Raw genomic sequence first — 27,662 nt, forward strand, 5'->3', positions numbered from 1 at the left:
ATTCCCACATCAAACAACCTCTACTGAAGAGGCCCTCACAGAGAAAGCTTAATACCAAACGAGAAACAATTCACCAAAAGAGACAGCCAACGCAACTGGCAAAACCTGTGCCCAAGAGCTAGAAACAGAACAGTCAATATAACAGCCACCATGTTCAAAAAAAAGTTACCATGAATACAACTAAAGCTAGAAAACCATGTGTATTGGAAAGCAGGATTTGGAAAAACTTACGCAAAAAATTCCTCCCTTATCAATGCTAAGTTTCTAAGCAAGTACTTCATTCATTCACTCCATATATATTTATTAAGCACTTATTCTGCATCAGGCTCCCATTACTTCCCCCTTGGTCTTGGCTGGCACAGGCTCTGAGGATGGTTATCACCCAGTTCCACCCCTTAGCCCAAGATGACTCCACAAATATTACAGCAACTACCATAGATAAAATAGTGTCCTTATTCACAGAGAAAAGGAGGGAAATGAAAAAGAGTTTAGTGCTGGAGTTCAGACAAATTATATACATGTGCCAAAATATAAAAGGAATTTAGGACACAAGCAAGCATCAAGAGAGAGATTTAAGAGCTGCAAGGGCTGGGCGCGGTGGCTCATGCCTGTAATCCCAGCATTTTGGATAATGAGGTCAAGAGATCCAGACCATTCTGGCCAACATGGTGAAATCCCGTCTCTACTAAAAATACAAAAATGAGCTGGGCGTAATGGTGCCTGTAGTCCCAGCTACTTGGGAGGCTGAGGCAGGAGAATTGCTTGAACCTGGGAAGCAGAGGTTGCAGTGAGCAGAGATCATACCACTGCACTCCAGCCTGCAGGAACATGTGCTTCCAGCTGGGAAACCAGAAAACTCCCTGGGAAAAAGAGAAACTCTGCTGTACCCCATGGTAAGAGCAGGATTTTAGCAGGTTACCAAAAGAAGGATCCACATACTAGAGGAATTAGCAGGAACAAAGGCACATAACCCAAAGCCACAGGGTATGCTGTATCAGGAGCAGCCCACGAAGGCTACTATAAATGTCTACGGAATAGTAATAATACTAACAACAATAATAATCATTCATCATGAGTAATAGGTAATACAAGTAAGGGGCAGTGAAAGAAAACCTAAAGGACTCAAATACTAGGCTGATCTTTTAAACTAGTGGGGATGCACTAAACATTTTCAGCAGGGAAGTGGCATGGTCAGAGCCACGCCTCTGTTAGATTAATTTGGTCACTATGGATGAGTTAAATTTGCAGGCAAAGAGACTGCAGGCCAGAGTCCAGATCCTCACAACTGAGGTTACAGTGGTGGCTGCAGTCATGCAAAGGAACGGATAGGTACAGACAAAAATGAACAAAGATACAATTTTATTAGCAATTCCTGGAATATAGTAATGTGTTGCTGAACAACAGAGCTACATTCTGAGAAATGTATCACTGGGTGATTTCACTGCTGTGCAAACATCATCATGGAGTGTTCTTAAATAAACCTAGATGGCATAGCCTGCTACACATCTAGGCTAGATGGCAGAGCCTGGTGCTCTCAGGCTATAAACCTGCAAAGCATGTTACTGTACTGAATACCACAGGCAACTGTAATACAGTGATAAGTATTTATGTATCTAAACATATCTAAACACAGAAAAGGTACAGGAGAAATACAGTATTATAATCTTATGGGACTACTGTTGTATGTGCAGTTTGTCATAGATTGAAACATTGTTATGTGGCACATGACCTATTTTAAAACTTGAATTTTAACATAAACACAAGTATCTGTACGAAAAGTTAGGAGAGAACAGCTCTAGCTATTTACTTCTTATTTTCATGCTCAATGGATGCCATTCCACATTCCATCTAAGAGCAGCACCCTGTCCTGAAAGGAGACAGCCTGGAAAGGCAGAACAATCTCAAAACAGAAAGAAAGAAAATTAAAACTCCAGTCTGACATATGAGCCTCAAAACCAAATGCAGGGTACAGCAGTATGCACTGCTGACCCTTGACTGATGATTCCGACCACACCTGATGATAAAATTATTAACTCTGTGGCATATTGCTGTTGCTTTTTACTGAAATAGTTTCCCTTCTCCAGGGAACAGTGTGGCCTTGTTCAGACACAGGCCTGGTGAGGAGGCCCCAGGTCAAATTGGCTTTCCTGTCTTGTAGGAGGACAGCGAGAGTCGCTGAGGTTAACATTTCTTTCTGCTATGAGTAGCCTCTACAGAATGTCAGCTTTAGGTTTCAACAAGCAAATCTTACTTATTATTTTGAGTTTTGCTCTTGTCACCCAGGCTAAAGTGCAATGGCTTGGCTCACTGCAACTTCCATCTCCCAGGTCCAAGCAGTTCTCCTGACTCAGTCTCCCTTGTAGCTGGGATTACGGGCAAGGCTCACCACATACGGTGAATTTTTGTTTTTGTTTTTTTCTTTTTTAGTAGAAATGTGGTTTCACCAAGTTGGCCAGGCTTGTGTGGCACTCCTGATGTCTGGTGATCCACCCACCTTGGCCTCCCGAAATGCTAGGGTTACAGCATCTGGCTAAATCTTATTTAATGATCAGGAGAAGCAAGCAACAAAGGAGCACGTGGAAGGGAGGAATGGAGAACCAATCAAGTAAAATACATAACAGTGTTAATGCCCTAAACCAGGCGTCCCCAAACTGCGGCCCCCTGAGGCCATTTATCCGGCCCCCCGCCGCACTTCAGGAAGGGGCACCTCTTTCATTGGTGGTCAGTGAGAGGAGCACAGTATGTGGCAGCCCTCCAACGGTCTGAGGGATAGTGAACTGGCCCCCTGTGTAAAAAGTTTGGGGACGCCTGCCCTAGACTGAGGTATCGACAACACTGGGAAAGAAATCAGAGCTGAAACCACGAGAGGGTACAAACCACGCTCTAGTTCCAGGGAAGGGCATTTCAGGCAACATGTTATGCAGACGTGTGGCCCCTGGAAAAGCAGCCACTCACTCCTCTCCCTGCCCCCCGCACCAGAAAAAAGGCACAAAGTGACAAGCTCAGCAGAGGCCTTGGGGCAGCAATCTCGGTTCCCAGCTCAGGTAGAATGTTTCTGGCACCCAATAAGGAGAAGATAGTTTTCTCATAAAGAGCTCTTGGTAAAAAAAATAAGTCAAATTAAAATAAAGAGCTTCCTTGCAATTACTGGACAGCACACATAGACACAGCTCAGGGCCTTTGGTAATCTCTGGAAAGGCACTCAGCTGATGGCCGGTGTGTCATTCTCTAAGGTGAAAAAAGGAGCAAGTCCACATATGTGAATTTTTCAGATAAATTTACTTCTTCCACTCCAAGAGCCCAAATGTTAGCATTTTAACCATTGTGAAAGAAGAATGGCCTCAAAATATATTAGCTTGAACTGTATGAAATTAACCTTTTTGTATATTATAAATGCTCAAGTACTAACAATTTCACATAGATCAATGGCAGTACATGCCTTCCAACTTTCTTCTACAGTAGGGGTAGGCAAATTTTTTCTTAACAAGATCACAGATATTTTAGGCTTTGAGGGCCAAGAGACAAAAAAGAGATTATGTAGGTGCTTATATAACCATGTAAAATGTAAGCATTTAAAAATATAAAAACCACCCTCAGCTCCTATAAAAATAAGCATGGACTGGATCTGACCTATCGGCCACAGTTTGAGGATCCCTGTTATACAGGGTACAGGTATAAACTTTATTCTGATGATGCTCACTATGAAAATTGCTAATATCAGAGTGAAACTATAATGTCCTTGGAGATACTAACAATATCTGAAAATATGTGAAAAGCTGTTTACTCCAACACTGCTGGCTTTAATGCTGGTCATTGGTCTGAATCCCTATTCTATTATCAGCAATCCCTCCCTACTGCTATAAAATGCCGTTGCTTTTAACTATCTGACTTATTTTACAAGCAATTGTCTGGGTGGGGGCTTGAAGGTGGTTCTAACTTTTCTTTGCTTTCTCTTTTTTCTTTTTTTGAGACACCCAGGCTGGAACGCAGTGATGCATGTAATCTCAGCTCACTGCAACCTGTACCTCCTGGGCTCAAGCAATCCGCCCACCTCAGCCTCCCGAGTAGCTGGGACTACAGGCGCACACCACCTGGCTAATTTTTGTGTTTTTTATAGAGACAGGGCTTCGTCATATTGCCCAGGCTGGTCTTGAACTCCTGGGTTCAAGTGATTTACTCACCTCGGCCCCTCAAAGTGCCGGGATTATAGGAATGAGTCACTGCTGGGATTACAGGCATGAGCCCAGCCCTAACTTTTCTATAAAGAAAAAAACAGCTGTACAAGGTAACGGGACTTAAAGGTGAATATGAATAAGCATAACTACAGAAAGGATATAGGAGCAAAAGTACTATGGGGAATTACCCCAAATTTCCCCTGGTTTGGAGCCAAAATTCCACACGTTCCAAAGGAAAGCAACAAAAACAAATAAACACCTATACCGCTGGTCCAAGGCCAAAAGACTGAAGGGAGCAAGAAGTAAGTCTGAGACACACTGCCCTTCACAGAAGTAAAGACAGATCATTAAAGGGAAGAATCATTTTTTCTCCTAGGTTAATCACGAGTAACGGCAAATAGGAAAAGGCTACAACGATAGCAATTCCCAAAAGATTGCTGGAAAAAAATCAGTGTTGTGAGACAGCGAAGGTCATCCCTGAGGGAACTGAAAGAGTTTCCTCCTTTGGAGAAGGCTAAGACATAAGAGCCAGGAGCTCCCTCCCTAATACATATTAAACAGAGACATTCCAAGGGGACCTCTCTTCTGGGTCCATGAATTTTGTGATTTTAAAGGAATTCAAATAATCATTGCAAAATGTTTTTAATTTATGGCATTACTATTGTTTCAAATGTCATATATTGTGATGAAAAAGGAAAACTTAAAAAAATAAAAGCCTGTAGAAGAATGGATACATTAGACCAGGCATGGTGGCTCATGCCTGTAATTCACATTTTGGGAGGCTGAGGTGGGTAGATCTCAAGCCTAGGAGGTCAAGACCAGCCTGGGCCAAATAGCGAGCCTCATCACTAAAAAAAATAAACAAAATTAGCCAGGCATGGTGGCCCACATCTGTGGTCCCAGTTATGCAGTAGGCTAAGGTGGGAGGATCACTTGAACTCAGAAGTTCGAAGCTACAGTGAGCTGTGTTCATGCCACTGCATCTCAGCCTGGGCAACAGAGCAAGGCCCTATCTCAAAAAAGAAAAAAAGAAAAAAAAAAAAAAGAATGGATGTACTGAAACAGAAAAAGCAGATTGTTGATACACATTTCTGGTCTTACAGGGCCACTTGATTATAAATATCCTAATTTACATAGCATTTCTTACCATGCAATATTCAAAACTTACCCCAGAGCAATCCATTCTATTTCTAAACATTCTTATTTAAATCTTATAAGCTTTTACCAATTCAGTACTCTGTGATATTGTGCAGTGAAAATTAAAGGGGAAAAAGAAAGAGACAGACCGATCCCATACATACATGAGCTGCCTGGACGACAGTGAGCCTCCGGGTACCGTCTGCCCATAGCGACAGTCAACACATCAGCAGGGGCCTCAGCAGTTCCCAAGTCCTCAGGACTGAGATGGTTAGCTGTGGTGCAGGAAGACAAAAAAAGGTGGAAACAAAACAGAGACTTAGGATAATGGCAGCATTTTTTTGTTTTCATTAAAATGCTAATGATGACCACACATTTCCAGATAACCATGTTTATGAATTATTCATAGTCGCATGTGAGATGAAGTCTCCCTGTCACTGCAGACAGGCTCAGTCCTTGTTGATGATTGGCATGAGGGCCCTGGAGTAAGTGTGACAGAGGCACAGGTCACTGGAAGGCTTGACCAGGGCTAGCCATCACTGGCCCCCATCAGAAGTCCAGGCAGCCCCACCTGCATTTCCCTGATGCCTTTCCATTCTTCCTTAATGTCAAGGAATAGCACTGCCTGGCTCTTTGCTGTAACATCTGAACTAATATCCTGTAAAACCTTAAAAGCTTGAAAGGAAAAAAATTTTGGAGAGGTTAGATGTCACAATGATTGGAGAGAAAAAAACTTTTCTGTGTGTATAACACAGAGAAAATGAACACACCACAATGGACAGCTCAATGTATTCTCCTAAACTGAAAACATACCGGATCAAAAACCAGAACATTATCAGCACTGCACAAGTCTCCTTCATGCTCCTTTCTAAGGGTGACTCCTATGCAGAAATTACTTTTGCCCATTTTTTGTGGTCATCAAGTCGATTTACTGTCACTATTAATTTTTTATTTAAAAAGCATATTCAGAACACCTACTGTACACCCAGTACCATGCTGAGCACTGGAGCTGCAAAGATGAATAAGATACCATCTCTATCTCTAAGGATAGTGAAGTCTGGGGGTGGGGGCAAAGGATGCACACAAGCTGGCCACCACAGGGCCATGGGATGAGCGTAATGACTGAGATTCATATCAAGCAAGGGCACCTACTCCAGAAATGGAGAGGTCAGGGAGGGCTTCCAAGAAAAGGGATGCCTAGCATGTCCTAAGGCTGGGTAAGAGTTACCTGCGCTAGAGATGCAAGACAAGGTGATGGAAAAGGGAAAGGTAAGAAACCGTGTGGTATGGTCCAGAGTTGCTGGCCACTCTCTAGGGTGAGACCTGCAGGGTGAGGCCAGAATAGAAGCCTGGAACCAGATGGAAACCTTGTACAAGTCTGAAGGAACTCTGACTTTATCACAGATCTGACCCACCAATGGTGTAAACAGCCACTGATGGATCAGATCTGCGTTTCAGATGTATGATTCTCTGCGTGGATTTGAAGGGGGCAGAGTAGAGGCAGGGAGACCTGTTTGGCTGTTTATAATCATTCAGAGAGGAGGAGAAGGATGGAGATAAGGGCAGTAGAAGTAGGTAGAGAAGGGGAGAGAAGAATTAGTACTTGGAAACATCCAGAAGCTCAAAGCAGAACACTAGGTTGACCACATGTGGGTGGATGGCAGTGACAACCAAGGTAGAGAATACAGGAGAAGAAATAGAGAAGACAAGAAATTTAGTTGGGGGCATTAGAAACTGAGGCATGGGCCGGGCTCGTGGCTCACACCTATAATCCCAGCACTTTGGGAGGCCGAGGTGAGTGGATCACGAGGTCAAGAGATCAAGATCATCCTGGTCAACATGGTGAAACCCTGTCTCTATTAAACATACAAAAAAAATTAGCCGAGCACAGTGGTGCACGCCTGTAGTCCCAGCTACTCGGGAGGCTGAGGCAGGAGAATTGCTTGAACCCAGGAGGCGGAGGTTGCGGTGAGCAGAGATCAGGCCATTGCACTCCAGCCTGGGTAACAAGAGTGAAACTCCATCTCAAAAAAAAAAAAAAAGAAAGAAAGAAAGAAACTGAGGCATGGAAGATTCAGGTGGGGATACTCAGATACTCTTGTGAAGCCTGGGGAAGAAGCCTGAGCAAAACATAATAGCATAAAAGTGATTACAACATAGAGAAGAGCAGAGATTGTGTGAGTGAGTGACACCACGCAGGAACACGGACAGAAGAACATTACAGGATCAGCGCAGAATCCTGGAGCACACACACAGCAGAATGTGGAGTGGAAAACAATCTTGTGAAGAAGACTCAGGAAGACTGGAAAAGAGGTACCACAGGACATAAAGAGATGAATAAAGACAAAAAATGAAAAGTATACCTTTGGATTTGACATTTAAAAAGTCACTGTTGGCCAGGTGCGACAGTGTGGCTCACGTCTGTAATCCCAGCACTTTGAGAGGCTGAGGTGGGTGGATCATGAGGTCAGGAGTTCAAGACCAGCCTGGACAACACAGTGAAACCCCATCTCTACTAAAAATACAAAAATTACTTGGTGTGGTGGCAGGTGCCTGTAGTCTCAGCTACTCGGGGAGGCTGAGGCAGGAGTGAATCAAGACCGCACCACGGCTTTCCGGCCTGGGTGATAGAGTAAGCCTCCATATTAAAAAAAAAAAAAAAAAGTTACTGTCCACCTTGATCAAGAGCTGTTTTGGTAAAGTGGTGGAGGCAGAGAACACAATCAACAGAGCAAGTGGAAGGGCCCAGGAAGTGGAATGTGTGGCTGCTGGAAGAGACGAAGTGCTTACAGGACATGGCTACAGGCTGAAGGACTCAGTTCAGAGGGAGAGACTGAAAGTCCAAGAGGGAAGAGGTAAAGACGGCCTCTGATCTCAAAAGAGGTGGGCCAAAGGGTCAGGAGTACAGATGAAGAGGCTGACCTTGAAGAAGTAGGGGAGTCCACAACCCTCTGATATTAGAAGGAAAGTACAGTAGTTCCCCTTTATCCATAAGGGGTGCGTTCCAGGATCCCCAGTGGATGCCTGAAACCATGGAGAGAACCAAGCCCTATCTACCTATACTATGTTTTTTCCCATACATATGTACCTACGATAAAATCCAATTTATAAATTGGGCACAATAAGAGATTAACAATGATAGCCAATAATAAAATAGAGCAGATGAGTGTGGTCTCTATTAGTACTTGGAATTATCTTAGTGTACTGTACTGTGGGAAAGTGCAATCACAGAAATGAAACTGTGGGTAAGGGGGGACTATTGAAAAGATAAATCTGGCTACAGCAAGTTCATAATTAACAGTATTGGGATTTGGAGGCAACAGACCAAATGACATCAATGTTTTTAGAAAATAATTGGCAAGCCTCTCTTTGTTGAGAATGAGGTGACAACTAAATGGTCTGAGGACATGGACCTTGAAATTCTTGGTTTCTGGCAAGCTATCCCCCAAAATTAAAGCAGTCTAAGTCTGTTTTAAGGTAAACAAACAAACACAGTCGTTTGTACTGAGATAGAAAAAGTTCTACCACTAAGAGTAGCAAAAGATCTGGAAGATGTCTATTCTTAAAATGATCTGGGGTTTTGCATAACAACATTTCCAAAGGTGTACATGTAGTTTCACTAAGCAAAACTACTACCCATCTTTTTTTTTTTTTTTTTTTTTTTTAGATGGAGTTTCGCTCTTGTTACCCAGGCTGGAGTGCAGTGGTATGATCTCGGCTCACCGCAACCTCCGCCTCCTGGGTTCAGGCAATTCTCCTGCCTCAGCCTCCTGAGTAGCTGGGATTACAGGCACGCGCCACCATGCCCAGCTAATTTTTTGTATTTTTAGTAGAGATGGGGTTTCACCATGTTGACCAGGATGGTCTCAATCTCTTGACCTCATGATCCACCCACCTCAGCCTCCCAAAGTGCTGGGATTACAGGCATGAGCCACCGCGCCCGGCCCTACCCATCATCTATTTTTTTTGAGATGGAATCTCACTCTGTCACCAGGCTGGAGTGCAGTGGCATGATCTCCACTCACTGCAACCTCTGCCTACCTGGTTCAAGTGATTCTCCTGCCTCAGCCTCCTGAGTAGCTGGGATTACAGGCACGCATTACCACACCCAGCTAATATTTGTATTTTTAGTAGAGACAGGGTTTCACCATGTTGGCCAGGATGATCTCAATCTCTGACCTCATGATCCGCCGGCCTTGGCCTCCCAAAGTGCTAGGATTACAGGCATTAGCCACTGCACCTGGCCCTACCCTCCATCTTACAAAGCTTCTTGAATTGCTCCATTTCAAAGGTCCTTCCTACCATGGATAAACTACTAAAAATGAAAAAGAGACAGACATTTGAAAGTAAAGACAAGAAGGAGGGGAGAATGGGTTGGCAGTGGCACCTGCCCCAGAGACTTCCTAGCTGCCTCATAAAACAGTAGCTAGGCCATCCCACCACTGTGGTCTCCTGAACGCTTTCCATCTAGGGTTTTAGCCAATTCAGAAATGGAGTGAAGTGACTTTATTCTTGGAAAGTATCCCAAAAATGCCAAAGCAGCAAGGATTCATTATAGAAACCTAATGCAATGGGAAACACCTTGAAAAGCAGCTTTTATGTTCCCCAGCCAGCCTTTCTCAACAGATCTCTGAGACTGCCCTGCAGTTTGTCTATTCTGTTAACAGGAACAAGATCCAGGCCATCTCTGGAACTTGAAAGGATTTTAGAACCAATGCTATCTTCACTGAAGTCAGTCAGGACAGAGATGGTTTCAAAGGCATCAGATGCCTACTTACTGGACCACTCATCTTTGTATCCTCAGGGAATAGGAAGTAGCAAGCAGTTAATAAATGTGGAATAAATCAATAAACCAATACATAAGTGAAGAGCTTTCACAACTAGGAGGTAAGGAGGCCAATTAAATGGTGAGAACAGAAATAGTCTTTCTATTTCTTCTTTTCCTACCCTGACTGACTCAAAGCAAAGCTGCAAATCACATTCAACTGCACTTACTTTTCACAGAAGAAAATCTTTATGAACTCATAAATATGAACTTGTAAGCAAATATTGCATGTTAAGTGGGAGGATTCAGAAATTATGAAAAACAGGATGCCTCTTAAATGGGAAAATAGATGGGTATGAACATTTTGAGGACACAAAGCAATAGAAATTGCAGACTTTACATCTGTCTGCCTTCTTTGTCATCCTCCCCTTGAAGGACAGGACATCATTACTCTCACAGCATGGTGCCTCTCCTCCCAGATGCTCATTCATACAACCCGCCTAGGTTCAACCCACAGGGGGAATAAGATAAATAGTCATGAGATAACCAAGTCTCATTTCCTTGAAAATTTTAAAAATTCACCTCGCTTGCAGGTCTGTTTTAGTTTAATATGTATTTCTATTAGTCACTATTTTACTTCTTTTATAATAAATGAAGGCCTGAGGTATCATGGTCATCCAGAACACATCTTATTTTATTTTACTTATTTATTTATTTATTTATTTATTTAGACAAGGTTTTACTCCTGTCACCCAGGCTCGAGTGCGGTGGTGCGATCTCAGTTCACAGTAACCTCCACTTCCCAGCCTCAAGTGATCCTTGGGTCTCAGACATGCGAATAGCTGGGATTACAGGGGCATACCACCACACCCGACTAATTTTTGTATTTTTACTAGAGATGGGGTTTCACCACATTGGCCAGGTTGGTCTTGAACTCCTGACCTCAAGCGATCCACCTGCCTCAGCCTCCCAAAGTACTGGGACTACCGGCGTGAGCTATGCCTGGGACTACAGGCGTAAGCCCGAACACATTTTATACATTACACAGCAGCACACAGTAATATTTGTCTGAAAATAACTTTAATAATAAAGTTTCCAAAGGTGAGGAACAGTTTTTATTAGTATATACCATGTGACGTTTTTCTGAACTGTTAATAACTTGATCCTGAAAACATCAAAACTGATTGTGTCCATCTGACTAGCAGTATCTCGACAAATAAACCAATCTTTGAGACTTCTTCTACTGTTATGAACGCTAAGAGCAAGATAAATATCCGCTACTCACTTGAATGCAAGCCATCAAGGAAAGGAAGGGAATATATTTGCCAGTCTCCAAAATGTTTAGTGTGCAGCTTTTTAACTACTACATTTACGGAACTAGCCATAATATATTCACTACCACAAATGCTCTACAAGGTCATTAATCCTCAGCAAATACATTAATGCTTCCCTCCTCTAAGTTCTTATTATGCTGACATGGGGCAAAAATGCCAAGAATTCTCTCCAAAGTAAACATTTCATGTCAACAGCCACTAGTTCTACTATGCTCATTTAACTATTTTAAGATATGTAATGGCTTTGCGTAAGTGTTTGCTATTGTTGACCTAAAAGATAGATTTGTACATAAAAAATTTTTAAACAGCTTTGCTTAAAGCAACATTTTTAAATAGAAAGGTGAAGTAAGCTATTAAAAAGGTTGCTTATGCTCTTCCAAAATAATGTATCCTATAATTCAATAATTATAATTCTCTGCATCGTTCTGCAGTTATAGTACAGTATAATTTCTGCTTTTTAAAATCTCAAGGAATAGGCTGGGTGGTGGCTCACATCTGTAATCCCAGCACTTTGGGAGGACAAGGCAGGCGAATCACCTGAGGTCAGGAGCTTGAGACCAGCCTGGCCAACATGGCAAAACTTTGTTTCTCCTAGAAATACAAAAATTAGCTGGGCGTTGGGAGGCTGCCTCAGCTACTCAGGAGGCTGAGGCAGGAGAATCACTTGATCCCAGGAAGCGGAGGTTGCGGTGAGCAGAGATTGTACCACTGCACTCCAGCCTGGGTGACAGAGCGAGACTCTGTCTTAAAATATATATAAAAAATAAAATAAATAAAATCTCAAAGAATAAGACATTGAGAATGATCAAGACTTTCAAAACAGTTGAAGGATTACCCATCTATGCATCAAAATGGGTTTAATTTCAACCATAGTAGGTTAATTTTTTTTTTCTAAATAGTAATGCCTTCTTCAGAGAATCCAGAATATGATTAATCTTGGTAACACGGGATCATCAACATGACTATAAGTTACCTGTTCTGCTGGAACATGAGAATACTAACTCTAAGGAAAAGGAGTGGCCCAACAGTTACTGGGCAGGAGCTGGGTTTCTACCACCATAAAGAGAGCTGGATGGGGAGTTCCTACTAAAGCAAAAGGCGCAATGAGAATCTAAAGGAAGAGACTGTTAAAGTTCTCATAACAGGGAAAGCACAGATATAAATATATTCTGGAGAGCCCAAGAGGAAATCCAAGTTACAGAGCCAGATCTGAATCCAAGAGCTGTGGCTGATTAGAGTCAAGATCTGAGTTGGAGATAAATCGATAGCGAATAGAAGGACAAGGGATAAGGTTGGCTTTGTGTGCATCCTGCTGGTAACTGGGTTAAACCTGCCCATTAAAGGCCAGTGGCAAGACAGCTGTTCTCAGAAGCTTCTGAGGCAACAGAGGGCTGTTTATTCCTCTACTCAATGGCAGATGGCTGCTAGGCTTTGGGGATATTTGTCTGCCTTTCATAGTCTGGCTATCTCCTCTCCTTTATTCTAAAGAGTTGCATCTCATTTCTGTTATAGTACCAACCTTTCCCTTCTTTAAGTCAGCTACGATTTTGGAGTTTCAATAAAATAATGAAGTATAAGAGAATGAAACTTAAAATACCAAGCTCCAGATAAGATCTGAAGGGCACAGTGCACAGGCTTTGAACACATACTTGGGCTTTTGTGATGCCTTTTTGTTTATTTCTTGGTTCTTGGGGAATTCAAATAGTATTCCTTAAATAGAACTCATTTGAAGTCATTTAGCCAAGCTCAAAACCTGCCCGGAGCATGTTATTTCTAAGTGACCACTGTTATTTAACAAGCACCTCCCTTGGAGAAATTCAATAACCAGAATCTCCAGAAACACAACAGAACCAATTGTCCTGATATGAAGAATCCGGAAATGTGGGAACAAATTCAGAATCTGAAGAAGGGGAAGGACTTCACCACTGCATATATTAAGTGGCTGTGGGCAAATCAATTAGCCTTCTAAGTCTCATCTGTAAAATGGGCTAAGGATATCTGCCTTGCAAAGGTATGAATCAGAACAAGAGGAAAGGCTCAGAAGAGATCTACAAATGTGAATTACACCTTAATTAAGTGGAAACAAATGTGAATTATACCTTGATTAAGTACATAACCTGCTACAACACACAGATCTTTATTTAGAGCTGGTAAGGTCTTGTGCCTAGTAGTTTCTGTCCAACTCTCACCACCCTAGATAAGATGCTTTTTCCAAAATTTTCCAAAGAACATTCTTTTTGGGTAATAAATATTTTTAACTTCACGGCTCATATAGGAAGAACAACTACTACTGAATTTTCATAGTAAAAAACAAACTAGAACCTAAAAATTCCCCATTATGATTTTCCCATTTTGTTTCTTTCTTAACAACTTCCTGTCCAAGTTATTTCTTTTCTCTTCTTCTCATTTTTCTTCATAGCATTTTTGTGGATCTTATTTTTCTCACTTTAAGTTCAACCCTTGCAATAACTGTAACTAACAGCTGTATGTGATTTAGCAGTTTACAAGGCACCTTCATATACATTACCTTATTTCTCTTACATTTCTTCTATTCTCTTTGTTTCTTGCCTGACTTTCAGAAATACAAACAGAATGTTCTAAAATCAGCAAAGAAGCAATTTTTCTCCTTCCAAATGCCAATATACTAATGCACAATACTTTGCAGAGTTGTCCAAAGCAAGTCAGACTACATACATACAGTACACCTACATCTGACACATTCAACTCTCTTAACAAATAATTTTTTTTCTCCCCTAGTAATCGTCTCTTGAAGTTAAAACAACAGTGAGAAATGTGTAAATATAACAATATATTAAAATAACACAGGTGAATCCCTTTCAAAATCATGAAAAATAATTAATTTAAAAAAAAGCAAGAGGCCCGGTGAGGTGGCTCACGCCTGTAATCTCAGCATTTGGGAAACTGAGGTAGTAGCAGTACTTGAGGCCAGTCGTTCAAGACCAGCCTGGGCAGCACAGGAAGACCTCATCTCATCAATCAAGCAGTCAATCAATATGCAAGCAAGTGAGGTGTGATGACATGTGCCTGTAGCCTCAACTACTTGGGAGGCTGAGGCAGGAGGACTGCTTGAGCCCAGGAGTTCAAGACTGCGATGAGCTACGATAGTGACACTGCACTTCAGCCTGGGCGACACAGGAAGACCATCTCTAAACAAACAAACAAAGGAACAAGAGGTTGAAAAAACTCGCAGAAAGAAAAAGAAAAGGAATAAAGTTGTTCTTTTTGCTTCCAGTAAAATTTCCATCATCTATCTTACCAGAGCTATTTTTCCCCAAGCTCTGCATTAAATAATCTGATCATTAAATCTGTGAAAACCACAAGGGATGTGCCCATCTCATTAAAAAAGATGATCATTTGAGCTATGATAATAAGAAAGAGCATCTATTTTTGGTTTTAAGGACAGAAGTACTTGCTGCCTGTTGCTCAGAGGCAGCGACGCTTCTAGTTAGCTTTAGCACAAAACAGATGCCCGGCACTCTTTATCATGGTGACAACAGGAACCTGCAAATAGAAAGATTCATCTCAGAACTTCCACATACTCTCAATCTTGATTTATCAACAAAGAACATGAGGTGTCTGAAATAGAAAAATATTAAATCTACCATGTGAAGGTAAATATTATTATTATTTTAAAAGGATTCTGTAAACTCTAGATTAGAAATTAGATCAAGCCCAACGCAGTGGCTAACGCCTGTGGAACCAGGACTTTGGGAAACTGAGGTAGGTGGATCACCTGACCTCGGGAATTCAAGACAGGCCTGAGAAACATGGCAAAACTTGTCTCTACAAAAAATTATCTGGTCATGTCCCTGCAGTCCAAGTTACTCAGGGGGCTGAGGTGGGAGGACTGCTTGAGCCCAGGAGGGCGACATTGCAATGAGTCATGTTCATGCTACTGCACTCCAGCCTGGGCAACAAGAGTGACACTCTGTCTCCAAAAAAACAAACAGAACAGGCCGGGCGCAGTGGCTCACACATGTAATCCCAGCACTTCGGGAGGCTGAGGCCAGCAGTTCACCAGGTCAAGAGATCAAGACCATCCTGGCCAACATGGTGAAACCCTGTCTCTACCAAAAATACAAAAATTAGCTGGGCATGGTGGCGTGCACCTGTAGTCCCAGTTACTCGGGAGGCTGAGGCAGGAGAATTGCTTGAACCCGTGAGGTAGAGACTGTAGCGAGCCAAGATCCTGCCATTGCACTCCAGCCTGGCGCCTGGCGACAGAGTGAAACTGTCTCAAAAAAACCAAAAAAAAAAAAAAAAAAAAAAAAGCAGAACAAAACAAAATAAATCAGATCAGATTCCATTATATTCATTCAAACTCTGGAGATACAAACTCTTTAACATTTGAACTGATTGCCCTTTGACTTTACAATGGTTGAACAAGACCCAAAATAATTTTACAGTAATCTTTTATACACATTAAAAATATATTAAACGTAATTTTAATAAATCGGTTGTAGACCAGGCACGGTGGCTCACACCTTTAATCCCAGTATTTTGGAGGGCTGAGGTGGGCAGATCATGAGGTCAGGAGTTTGAGACCAACCTGGCCAATATACTGAAACCCTGTCTGTATTAAAAATACAAAAATCAGCGGGGCATGGTGGTGGGCACCTGTAGTCCCAGCTACTTGGGAGGCTGAGGCAGGAGAATCACTTGAACCCAGGAGGTGGAGGTTGCAGTGAGCTGAGATTGTGCCACTGCACTCCAGCCTGGGCAACAGAGCAAGACTCCCTTGAAGAAGAAGGAAGAAGGAAGAAGGAAGGAAGGAAGGAGGAGGAGGAGGAAGAGGAGGAGGAAGAGGAAAAGGAGGAAGAGGAGGAGAAGAGGAAGAGGAAGAGGAAGAAGAAGAAGAAGAAGAAGAAGAAGAAGAAGAAGAAGAAGAAGAAGAAGAAGAAAGGAGAAAGAAGAGGAAGACGAAGAAGAGGAAGAAGAAATAATAAATCAGCTGTTATTCCTAAAATTGAAGTACTAACGAAATTTAAGGAAAAAAGTTGAAAGATAACATTTGGCCTTGACTCTGCTGTGTGTTTACACGTTCAATGAATGATGTAAGCTTCTGGCACATGACAAAACTTTCTGCATTTTTTAAGAGGTGCTCTGGGTGATATGAGCCTGGGAATCGAGAAGAATGTCAAGGTTCAACATTCTTCATACAATCTACAGAGATGTCTCCTGGAAGCTCAGTTCCCTACAGAACACAACTGGAAACACTGGATAAAGTGGCTCTTAGAAAAGAATGTTTTTTTTTTTTTTCCAGCTTGGACACAACTCAAGTGAAACTAATAGGAAATCTAAGAAAGATTGACCCAACTGTGATTATGGCTCCAGGCAATGAAGGTCATTATTTTTTGTAATGGTGGAAATATTATGTTTCCCTTGTGACTGGGTTTGAGGTCAGACTTGGAATATATACTTTAGAGATAACTGACCTTTTTTCCTATTATATTCTCAAACCAAGAAACAGTATCACTTAGTTCACTTTGACAGTGAGAGTAATAATCTCTGAATAAAACTGAATAGGATATAGTGACCAAATGAACCCTTCCTTAATAGACCAGACAATCATGTATCTAAATTGAACTGAATCTCACCAGTTGATCAGCAGGGATTATAAATTGCGTGTGATAGATTACAATCTTGTGCTTATCTCCATTCCCTCCCAAAAACACCCCTAGATGACAGTAAGCAAGAGGTAGAGATAAGTTCATGAGAAGAAAGAGAATGGATGAGGACAAAATTCATGGAAAACATTTTTAGAAAATGGAAAACAACTGGCCCAATGATGAGTGAATTTTCAAAGCAAGGGCAGACAAAACTTAAACGTCTCCAGACAGAATTGTCAGGAAATAACAAACCAGTACGGGGCAAAGAACCCGAGGAAAGTGGAAGTGAAGACACAGATAAGTGGGGTTTAGGTGAGAAGACAGGGTGTAGGTGGCACTGAAAATTAAAGGACTGCTTGCAAGTCATTTTAAGGAGTAAAGCTCTCTATCTTTGCTAAACCATGAAGCTTGTCATGCTCATCCTTCCATCTCAGCAAAGGTTAAATGAGAGGATCTGCACTCAGGGACACTAGTCAGTGACTGGTTGGAGGGGCCTACTGAAAAAGAGAAGGATTGAGTGGAATTGTGCACTCCACAGCCCCTTCCTCTGCTGGGTTCCCAGAGCACTGGCCAGTAGGAGATTGGTACCGAAGACTTTCCTGGAGAAACAAATCTGCCCGAGAAAAGAGATCTACAGATACCAAAACTGGACGGCAAGGTGACTTCTGAAAAGAGGTGCTCATCCTATATGAGGCCACCAATTGACAAAGCCTTGCTCAGTGCCTCTGCATGAATAAAAAATGACAGGATGAACACCAAGCATGTGAAATAGGGTCCAACATGACAGACAGGGAACTTCAGGAGGGAACACAGTCAATGTAGGGAGAAAATCTCAAATATACATAATTAATAACCCCAAGAGGGTAAAATATATTGGCTCTATAAACAATAAAGAATGGATGCTATAAAATAGAAATATTGTGAGAACAAGAAAAAGCTCCTAGACATTAATATTATAATCACAGAAATAAGAAAATCAATGGAGAGATTAGAAGATAATAGAGGTAAATGTTCCCCCACAGTAGAACAAAAAGATACAAGGATAGAAATCAGAATTTTTTTATTTTATTTTATTTTATTTTATTTTTGAGACAGAGTCTTGCTCTTTGGCCCAGGCATAATCATAGCTCACTGCAGCTTCAAATCCCTGGGCTCAAGCAATCCTCCCACCTCAACTGCCCGAGTAGTTAGGACTACAGGTGCATACTACCACACCCAGCTAATTTTTTTTTTTTTTTTTTTTAAGAGAAAAGGACTCACTGTGTTGCCGAGGCTTGTCTGGAACTCTTGGGTTCAAGCAATCCTGCCAGCTTGACCTCCCAGAATGCTGGGATTATGAGTGTGAGCCCACACACTGCCAGAGATTTTTTTTTAAAACAATAATTACGTTGGAGGAAAAATCCAAGAGTTCCAGCATCTGACAAATAGGAGCTCCAAAAAAAAAAGAGAACAGAGAAACAGTGAAAAGAAAACTATCCTCCCCCTGCCAAAAACGAATCTTCACAGTGAATGAAAAAGTGACATATTACATTATATGTCATTACAAGGAAAGCTCAGAACATTGGGGGATTTGTAAATAGCCAGAAAGGATCTACAAAGAAAAGAAACAAGTCATATACAAAGTAAATAGAGTCAGAAGAGCATGCAACAATTCAATAACAAAATTGGAAGCAGAAGAAAATGGAACAAGCCCTCTAAACTCCCAGGGAAAGTAATCTCCAACTTTAAATTAGATATCAATCATATGTAAGGGGAGACCAAATGATATTTTGACACATGCCAGATCTCAAAAAATTCTATCTACACATGCTTTCTCATGAAGCAGCAGCCAGGCAATGTGCTTCCCCAAAAGAGGGTCAAGACCAAAAGAGACGACATCCAGTAAACAGGTCAATCAAGAATTCCCAACGTGACTGGTGAGGACAAATTCCAGGTCAACAGCTGCACACAGGCCTCAAGAGTAAACAGTCCTGGGGGGAGGATCCAAGATGGTCAAATAGACACAGCTCCGGAGTGCAGTTCCCAGCAAGAACAACACAGAGGGTGAGTGCCCATTACATTTGCTAACAAATTTTCACTGCCCACAGACCAAGAGATTCTTGGGCCGAAAGCAAGTTTTCAGCATGGCAGTTTCAGCTGGTGCCGGCTTGGTGCACAGAAAATCACAAAAATCTGGGTGGCCATTTCAAGTGGCATGTGGAACGCCTGGGAAACAGAACTGCCCATTCAACTGAAAGGAAGGGGGCAGAGACAGGGAGCTATCTGGCTTGGCAGATACCACCCCCGCAAAACAAACAACCTGAAACGCTCTGGACTGAGAGTTTCCCAGCAAGTGCAGCTGGACCCAAGACGGTCCAGCTCAGTGGGGGAAAAGGCAACCAGCACTACCAAGGCAGTTCACACAGCAGCTGGGCAGAGCCTGCGGCAGCTCAGCAACACCCCTGCTGGCAGACTGTGACTAGACTATATCTGTGTGGGGCAGGGCATTGATGAAAAAAGGCAGCAGCACAACAGGAACTTATAAATAAAGCCGACCTTCCTAGGACAGAGCACCTGGGAAAAGAGGCAGTTATGAGTTCTGCTGCAGCAGACTTAAAAGTACCTGCCCAGCAGCTCTGCACAGAACAACAGAGCTTCCAGCATAGCACCTAAGCTCCTATCAGGGACAGACTGTCTCCTCAAGCAGCTCCTCAACCCTCATATATCCAAAGAGACACCTCATAAAGGAGAGCTCAGGCCAACATCTGGCAGGTATCCTTCTGGGACAAAGATAACAGAAGAACAAACTGGCAGCAACCCTTGCTGTTCTGCAGCTCGCATGGGTGATCCCCAGGTGAGCAGGGTCTGGAGTGGACCTCCAGCAGTCCTGCAGCAGAGGGGTCTGACTGCTAGAAGGAAAACTAAGACACAGGAAGAAATAACTTCATCATCAACAAAAAGGACATCCACTCAGAGACCCCATCCGAAAGTCACCAGCTATAAAGACCACAGGTAGATAAAGCCACTAAGATGGGAAGAAACCAGCGCAAAAAGGATGAAAACACCAAAAACCAGAATGCCTCTTCTCCTCCAAAGGATCACAACTCCTCACCAGCTAGGGATCAAAGATGGATGGAGAATGAATCTGATAAATTGACAGAAACAGGCTTCAGAAGGTGGGTAATAACAAACTTCTCAGAGCTAAAAGAACAGGTGCTAAACCAATGCGAAGAAACTAAAAACTTAGAAAAAAGGTTAGATGAGATGCTAACTAGAATAAACAGCTTTGAGAAGACTATAAACAACTTGATGGAGCTGAAAAACACAGGAAGAGAACTTCGAGAAGCATACACAAGTTTCAACAGCTGAATCGACCAAGCAAAAGAAAGGATATCTCAGTTAGAAACGCACAGCTTCATGGAAACTGAACAACTGGCTCCTGAATGTTGTCTGGATAAACAATGAAATGAAGGAAAAATAAAGATGTTCTTTAAAACCAACGAGAACAAAGACAGAACATACCAGAATCTCTGGGACACATTTAAAGCAGTGTCTAGAGGGAAATTTATAGCAATAAATGCCCACATGAGAAGCGAAGCTAAAATCAACACCCTTTAATCAAAATTGAAAGAGCTAGAGAAGCAAGATTAAAAAAATTCAAAAGCAAGCATAAGACAAGAAATAACTAAGATCGGAGCAGAACTGAAGGAGATAGAGACACAAAAAAACCCTTCAAAAAATCAATAAATCTAGGAGCTGGTTTTGGAAAAGATCAACAAAATAGACTGGTAGCCAGATTAATAAAAAAGTAAAGGGAGAAGAATCAAATAGATGCAATAAACAACGATAAAGGGGATATCACCACTGATTCCACAGAAACAAAAACTACAATCAGAGATCACTACAAACAGCTCTATGCACATAAACCAATAAACCTGGAAGAAATGGATAAATTCCTGGACACTTGTACCCTCCCAAGCCTAAATCAGGAAGAAGTTGAAACCTTGAATAGACCAGTAACAAGGGCTGAAGTTAAGGTAGCAATTAATAGCCTACCAACCAAAAAAAGTCCAGGTCCAGATGGGTTCACAGCTGAATGCTACCAGACGTACAAAGAGGAGCTGGTGCCATTCCTTCTGAAACTATTCCAAACAATACAAAAAGAGGGAATCCTTTCCAAATCATTTTATGAGACCAAAACCATCCTGATACCAACACCTGGCAGAGATGCCACAAAAAAAGAAAATTTCAGGCCAAGATCCATGATGAACATAGATGTGAAAACCTTCAATAAAATACTGGCAAACTGACTGCAACAGCACATCAAAAAGCTCATCCATCATGATCAAGTAGACTTCATTCCAAGGATGCAAGGCTGGTTCAACATACACAAGTCTATAAACGTAATCCATCACATAAACAGAACCAAAGAAAAAAACCACATGATTATCTCAATAGATGCAAAGAAGGTGTTTGACAACATTCAACAGCCCTTCATGCTAAAAACTCTCAATAAACTAGGTATCAAAGGAACACACCTCAAAACAATAAAAGCTATTTACAACAAAGCTACAGCCAATATCATAGTGAATGGGCAAAAACTGGAAGCATTCCCTTTGAAATCCAGCACTAGACAAGAATGCCCTCTCTCACCACTCCTATTCGATATAGTATTGAATTTCTAGCCAGAGCAATCAGGCAAGAAAAAAAAAAATAAAGAATATTCAATTAGAAAAAGAAGAAGTCAAATTGTCTCAATTTGCAGACAACATGATTGTATATTTATAAGACCCCATCATCTCAGCCCAAAATCTCCTTAAACTGATCAGCAACTTCAGCAGTCTCAGCATACAAAATTAATATGTAGAAATCACAAGCATTTCTATACATCAATAACAGACTAATAGCCAAATCATGAGCAAACACCCATTCACAATTGCTACAAAAGAATAAAATACCGAGGAATACAACTAACAAAGGATGTAAAGGACCTCTTCAAGGAGAACTACAAACCACTGCTCAAGGAAATAAAAGAGGACACAAACAGATGGAGAAACATTCCAAACTCATGGTTAGGAAGAATCAGTATCATGAAAATGGCCATACTGATGAAAATAATTTATAGATTCAACGCTAACCCCATCAAGCTACCCATGACCTTCTTCACAGAACTGGAAAAAATCACCTTAAACTTCATATGGAACCAAAAGAGAGCCTGCATAGCCAAGGCAATCCTAAGCAAAAAGAACAAAGCCGGAGGCATCACACTACCAAACTTCAAACTATACTACAAGGCTACAGTAATCAAAACAGCATGGTACTGGTACCAAAACAGAGATTGAGACCAATGGAACAGAACAGAGGCTCTGGAGGCAACACCACCATCTACAACCATCTGATCTTTGACAAACCTGACAAAAACAAGCAATGGGGAAAGGATTCCCTGTTTAATAAATGGTGTTGGGAAAACTGGCTAGCAGTGTGCAGAAAGCAGAAACTAGACCCCTTCCTGACACCTTATAGAAAAATTAACTCCAGATGGATTAAAGACTTAAACATAAGACCTAACACCATAAAAACCCTAGAAGAAAACCTAGGCAAAAGCATTCAGGACATGGGCATAGGCAAGGACCTCATGACTAAAACGCCAAAAGCATTGGCAACAAAAGCCAAAATAGACAAATGGAACCTAATTAAACTCCAGAGCTTCTGTACAGCAAAAGAAACAATCATTAGAGTGAACCAGCAACCAACAGAATGGGAAAAAAATTTTGCAATCTACCCATCTGACAAAGGGCTAATATCCAGAATCTATACAGAACTAAAACAGATTTACAAGAAAAAAACAAACAAACCCATCCAAAAGTGGGCAAAGGATATGAACAGACACTTTACAAAAGAAGACATATATGAGGCCAACAAACATATGAAAAAATGCTCATCATCACTGGTCATTAGAGAAATGCAAATCAAAACTACATTGAGATACCATCTCATGCCAGTTAGAATAGCGATCATTAAAAAATCTGGAGACAGATGCTGGAGAGGATGTGGAGAAATAGGAACACTTTTATACTGTTGGTGGGAGTGTAAATTAGTCCAACCACTGTGGAAGACAGTGTAGCGCTTCCTCAAGGACCTAGAAATAGAAATTCCATTTGACCCAGCAATCCCATTCCTGGGTATATACCCAAAGGATTACAAATCATTCTATTATAAAGATACATGCACATGTATGTTCATAGCAGCACTGTGTACAATAGCAAAGATGTGGAACCAACCCAAATGCCCATCGATAATTGACTGAACAAGGAAAATGTGGCACACATACACATGGAATACTACACAGCCATAAAAAATGATGTTTGTGTCCTTTGCAGGGACATGGATGAATCTGGAAACCATAATTCTCAGCAAACTGACACAAGAACAGAAAATCAAACACTGCATGTTCTCACTCATAGGCGGGTGATGGACGATGAGAATACATGGATTCAGGGAGGGGAGCATTACACACTAGGGTCTGTTGGGGGTGCCAAGGGAGGGACAGTGCGGGGGCAGTGGTGGGGAGGTCAGGGAGGGATAACATGGGGAGAAATGCCAGATGTAGGGGATGGGCGGATGGAGGCAGCAAACCACATTGCCATGTGTGTACTTATGCAACAATCCTGCGTGATCTGCACATGTACCCCAGAATCTAAAGCACAATTAAAAAGAAAAAAAAGAGTAAACAGTCCAGAACAGAGTGAGCAAGCAGAGAGCCCAAGAAAAATGTCACATGTACAAATGCAAGAACCAAGAGATGTGCCATTGTGTTTCACCTTATTTGAGAATTTGGGGATAAATAAGCAGCATATAAATAGAATACTAAGCAACAACATTTTAATATGCTATACAAGAAAGAAAATAAAATCACAGTATCCTGCCTAGCTCAGCTGTGAAAAAATATTTACAGTAAAAATAAACTCAGATACAACTAACTTAGAGAGGACAGGGCAGGTATTTAAGGGAGGGAGAATAAAAGAAAGCTAAATCCTTCCCTTCCTCAATAGAAATTCATGTTTAATGCCTAAAATGAAAAAAAAAATTCGAGAATTACCAATATGAACATATTAATTTGCTACAAGGAAGTAAATACCAGAAGAAGAGCTAAATGAACTGAAGAGTAGTTGCTTCCGAGAAGTGGAAAATGGCAAGCAAATCCGTGGGGCAAGAATTTGTAAGCTATATACATGTATAATTGCAATTAAAAATGAACTTTTAAAAGGAAAGAAGTTGATCAGTGAAACATATAAACCATCTAACTGTGTAAGACAAACTGATAATGTGAAATTTCATTTTCTAATATAAACAAGGAAATAGATAAATCTTAATCTGTTCCTCCTAGTTAATCCAGTTGTTAAAATTCAATTTAGCGTGTCTTGTTATTTAAGGACCACACTGTGAGAGGTCAAATATGCCTAAATCTTCACACCTCTAGCTTTAGTTAACACATGGTGAAGGGGACCCTGGACACCAGTACACAAGAAACAAATGGCCATCTTTGTTAAGAGTTCACTAACTACAGCTTCATGTAGATAAACACCTTGACCACTGCAACACCTCCCCTTGTACCAGAGTCCTTTAATGAAGCTTCTTTTGGTGAGTTTTATCCTTATGCGGGTAGAAGGATAGGGAATGTCCAGCATCTAAACTCAGTCCCCTATATCTGGGGAATTCCTCATCATGTGAGTTCTGATGAGAGGCACATCTCTCACCATAGAAGCAAAAATGGCTAAAGACTAACATTCCCAGAGTGTCTTGCAGCCAAGGCTTGAGAATGACTTAGCCTTGGTCAGTGCTGAATCTAGAACCAGAGACACAAAGAGGCAGGAGCAGAAGGAAATTATCATGGGTGAGATCAAGAGCAACAATACCCACTAATCAGAGGAAGAAAAGGCTGAAATGGCAGAGTTGGTACCAAGTGTCTGATCCTGAAGAGATGATCAGCCCAAACACCAATGTCTAGTGTTCAGTGACAGGGTCTACCCTACACAGAACTAATTTTTTTGTCTGACCTTGGCTATGAATCTGGCTGTCCTTTCCCCCAACATCTGATAAATTCGGAACCTACCCAATATCTTCCGAACAAATTACTTCTTTGCTTAAATCATTCAGCAAGTGTCCATTGCTTCTCTCCAAGAATCCTGACTGACACATTGCTCCAGGATACACAGGTAGAGATAGGTAGCCATGTACTGAAGTGATGAATGAAATGTTTGTTTCATAAGATTTTAAAGCAGAACCAAGAAGCATGGGGGAAGGTTATTTTTAAGATACAATTAAAACTATGTTCCTGGAACATCATTATGGGTCACCAAAGTTGTTTTGGTAGGTTCATCTATTCTTTTCTTTTTTTTTTTTTTTTTTTTTTTTTTTGGAAATGGAGTCTTGCTCTGTTGCCAGGCTGGAGTGTAGTGGTGTGATCTTGGCTCGCTGCAACCTCTACCTCCCAGGTTCAAGTGATTCTCCTGCCTCAGCCTCCTGGGTATCTGGGACTACATGTGCTCGCCACCATGCCCAGGTAATTTTTGTATTTTTAGTAGAGACAGGGCTTCACCATGTTGGCTAGGATGATTTTGATCTCTTGACCTTGTGATCCGTCCACCTCAGCCTCCCAAAGTGCTGGGATTACAGGTGTGAGCCAGTCTACCTGGCTGGTCATCTATTCTTTACATTACTTTCCACCATTAGCCAACCCATTCAAAGTTCTAAGTCACTAACTGACTTCACAACAACTTCACTTTGGAAATGTAAGTAGCTTGTAAATTGGGAACTGCCACTGTTTACATGTGGCCAGAGACCAGCTCGTGATTCTTACCGCTGTGAGTGGGCGGAAGGGTAGTGGGTGGGGAAGGACAATTTTCTTTGTCTTTTCACTTAAACACAGATTTTGTAGAGACAAGGCAGTTTGAAAATCAGTGGTCAGGAACTACACATGACTATGAAAATGCAAACCAAGGAATCCAAAGATTTACATCAACTGTAGAAACATCAATATTTCTGAAAAGCTGCACCCATCAATTGTGTACTGCAGCACATTTAGTTCCAAGTCTGAGAACACTGAACCTGGGCAATCTATCTGCATATGTCTTAGGCTAACCAAACAAATTTTGCAGAGATAGATAGCTTAGAACACACAGTTGATGTAGACCAAAAGGGCTTCATAAAAGAGTCAAATGCAGTAATGACATTAATAGAAATGTGGATGCAGAGAAAGTCTCTTTCTGTGGTGCCCTGCTGTCTCTGAAAACTGAGGAAGGCTTTCATGACAAAGAAGTAACCTTTTGTTTGCTGTATACAACAAGATCATACAAATCCCATCAAGAGGGCTTGCAAAATAAATGCAAAGCTTGATGCCAAGATATTATTTCCCGTCCTGTGGTGTTATTTCATAAAGACTTGTCAAGAGGTCAATCCCTTAGTCACAAGAGTCAGGCTACACATCACCTTGGGGGAAAAATTATTTAATTTCCATTGGTGATGTAAATACTACTTCTTCTTTTTTTTTTTTTTTTTTGAGACAGAGTTTTGCCCTTGTTGCCCAGGTTGGAGTGCAGGGGCATGATCTCTGCTCACTGCAACCTCAGCCTCTGAGGTTCAAGTGATTCTCCTGTCTCAGGCTCCCTAGTAGCTAGGACTACAGGTGCCTGCCACCACACCAAGCTAATTTTTTTTTTTTAATTTTTTTAGACGGAGTTTCGCTCTTGTTGCCCAGGCTTGAGTGCAATGGCAGGATCTCAGCTAACTGCAATCTCTGCCTCCCGGTCCAAGCGATTCCACTGCCTCAGCCTCCCGAGTAGCTGCGATTACAGGCGCCTGCCACCACACTCGGCTAATTTTTTATATTTTTGGTAAAGATGGGGTTTCACCATGTGGGCCAGGCTGGTTTCAAACTCTTAAACCCAGGTGATCCACCTGTCTCAACTTTCCAAAGTGCTGGGATTACAGGTGTGAGCCACTGCACACAGCTAATTTTTGTATCTTTAGGAGAGAAAGGATTTCACCAGGTTGGCCAGGCTAGCCTCAAACTCCTACCTCAGGTGAGCCACCTGCCTAGGCCTGTAAATGCTACTTCAAATTCCATCAGTTGCCGAACTATCTTTACCATACGTTCTTCTGTGTAGTCAGTTCTCTTGAAATATCTAATGGCCACTAAAACAAGAGTTTCATTCCACAGCTGTCCAAGTGAATTATGCTACACTCACAAGGTATTTTGAAAAGCTAAGACAAATTTATCTCAGTCAATCCAATATTATTCCTTCCTTGTTTCATTTGAAGATCACACAATGGGACAGTGATTCTGCACAGCAGAGAGTGTATGTGTGTGTGTGTGTATGTGTGTGTGTGTGGTGTGTACACTCACACACGTGTGTGTGTATAAAGCTGTACAATCTAATCACCACAGCTCTGCAAAGAACATGGCACAACTGTATTTAGGTTTCAGAAATGGAAAGATGAAAAGGCAAAAAAAAAAAAAATAAAAAAACTTCCCAAGAAATCACTCTCAAAAGCTGTTTCCAGAATACCTTCTCAAGAAACTTAAAAATAGGATCCGCTTTGTAATGTACGTGTATAAAGCAGGTAAACTCATAGCTAGTTA

The 27,662-nt window shown here is 41.5% G+C and overlaps 1 protein-coding gene across 13 annotated transcripts in view; it reads right to left on the bottom strand.

Annotated features, from left to right (window-relative positions):
- The window catches only part of APBB2 (amyloid beta precursor protein binding family B member 2), a 410,561-nt gene that overhangs the window by 253,650 nt on the left and 129,249 nt on the right, over positions 1 to 27,662 (bottom strand). For 11 of the 13 annotated variants that reach the window (XM_074396049.1, XM_074396050.1, XM_074396056.1 and 8 more), the window contains one exon: positions 5,477 to 5,587. The exons of 1 other annotated variant lie outside the window; for it this stretch is intronic. In XM_074396049.1, coding sequence (XP_074252150.1) covers positions 5,477 to 5,522 — 46 coding nt within the window. In that variant the 5' untranslated portion in view covers positions 5,523 to 5,587. Of the gene's footprint in view, positions 1 to 5,476; positions 5,588 to 27,662 lie in introns of those variants that run through there. One more of the 13 variants, XM_074396053.1, reaches the window with a different exon arrangement.

The sequence above is a fragment of the Saimiri boliviensis genome, chromosome 3 (genome assembly GCF_048565385.1).
Source record: "Saimiri boliviensis isolate mSaiBol1 chromosome 3, mSaiBol1.pri, whole genome shotgun sequence".
NCBI classification, from domain to species: Eukaryota; Metazoa; Chordata; class Mammalia; order Primates; family Cebidae; genus Saimiri; species Saimiri boliviensis.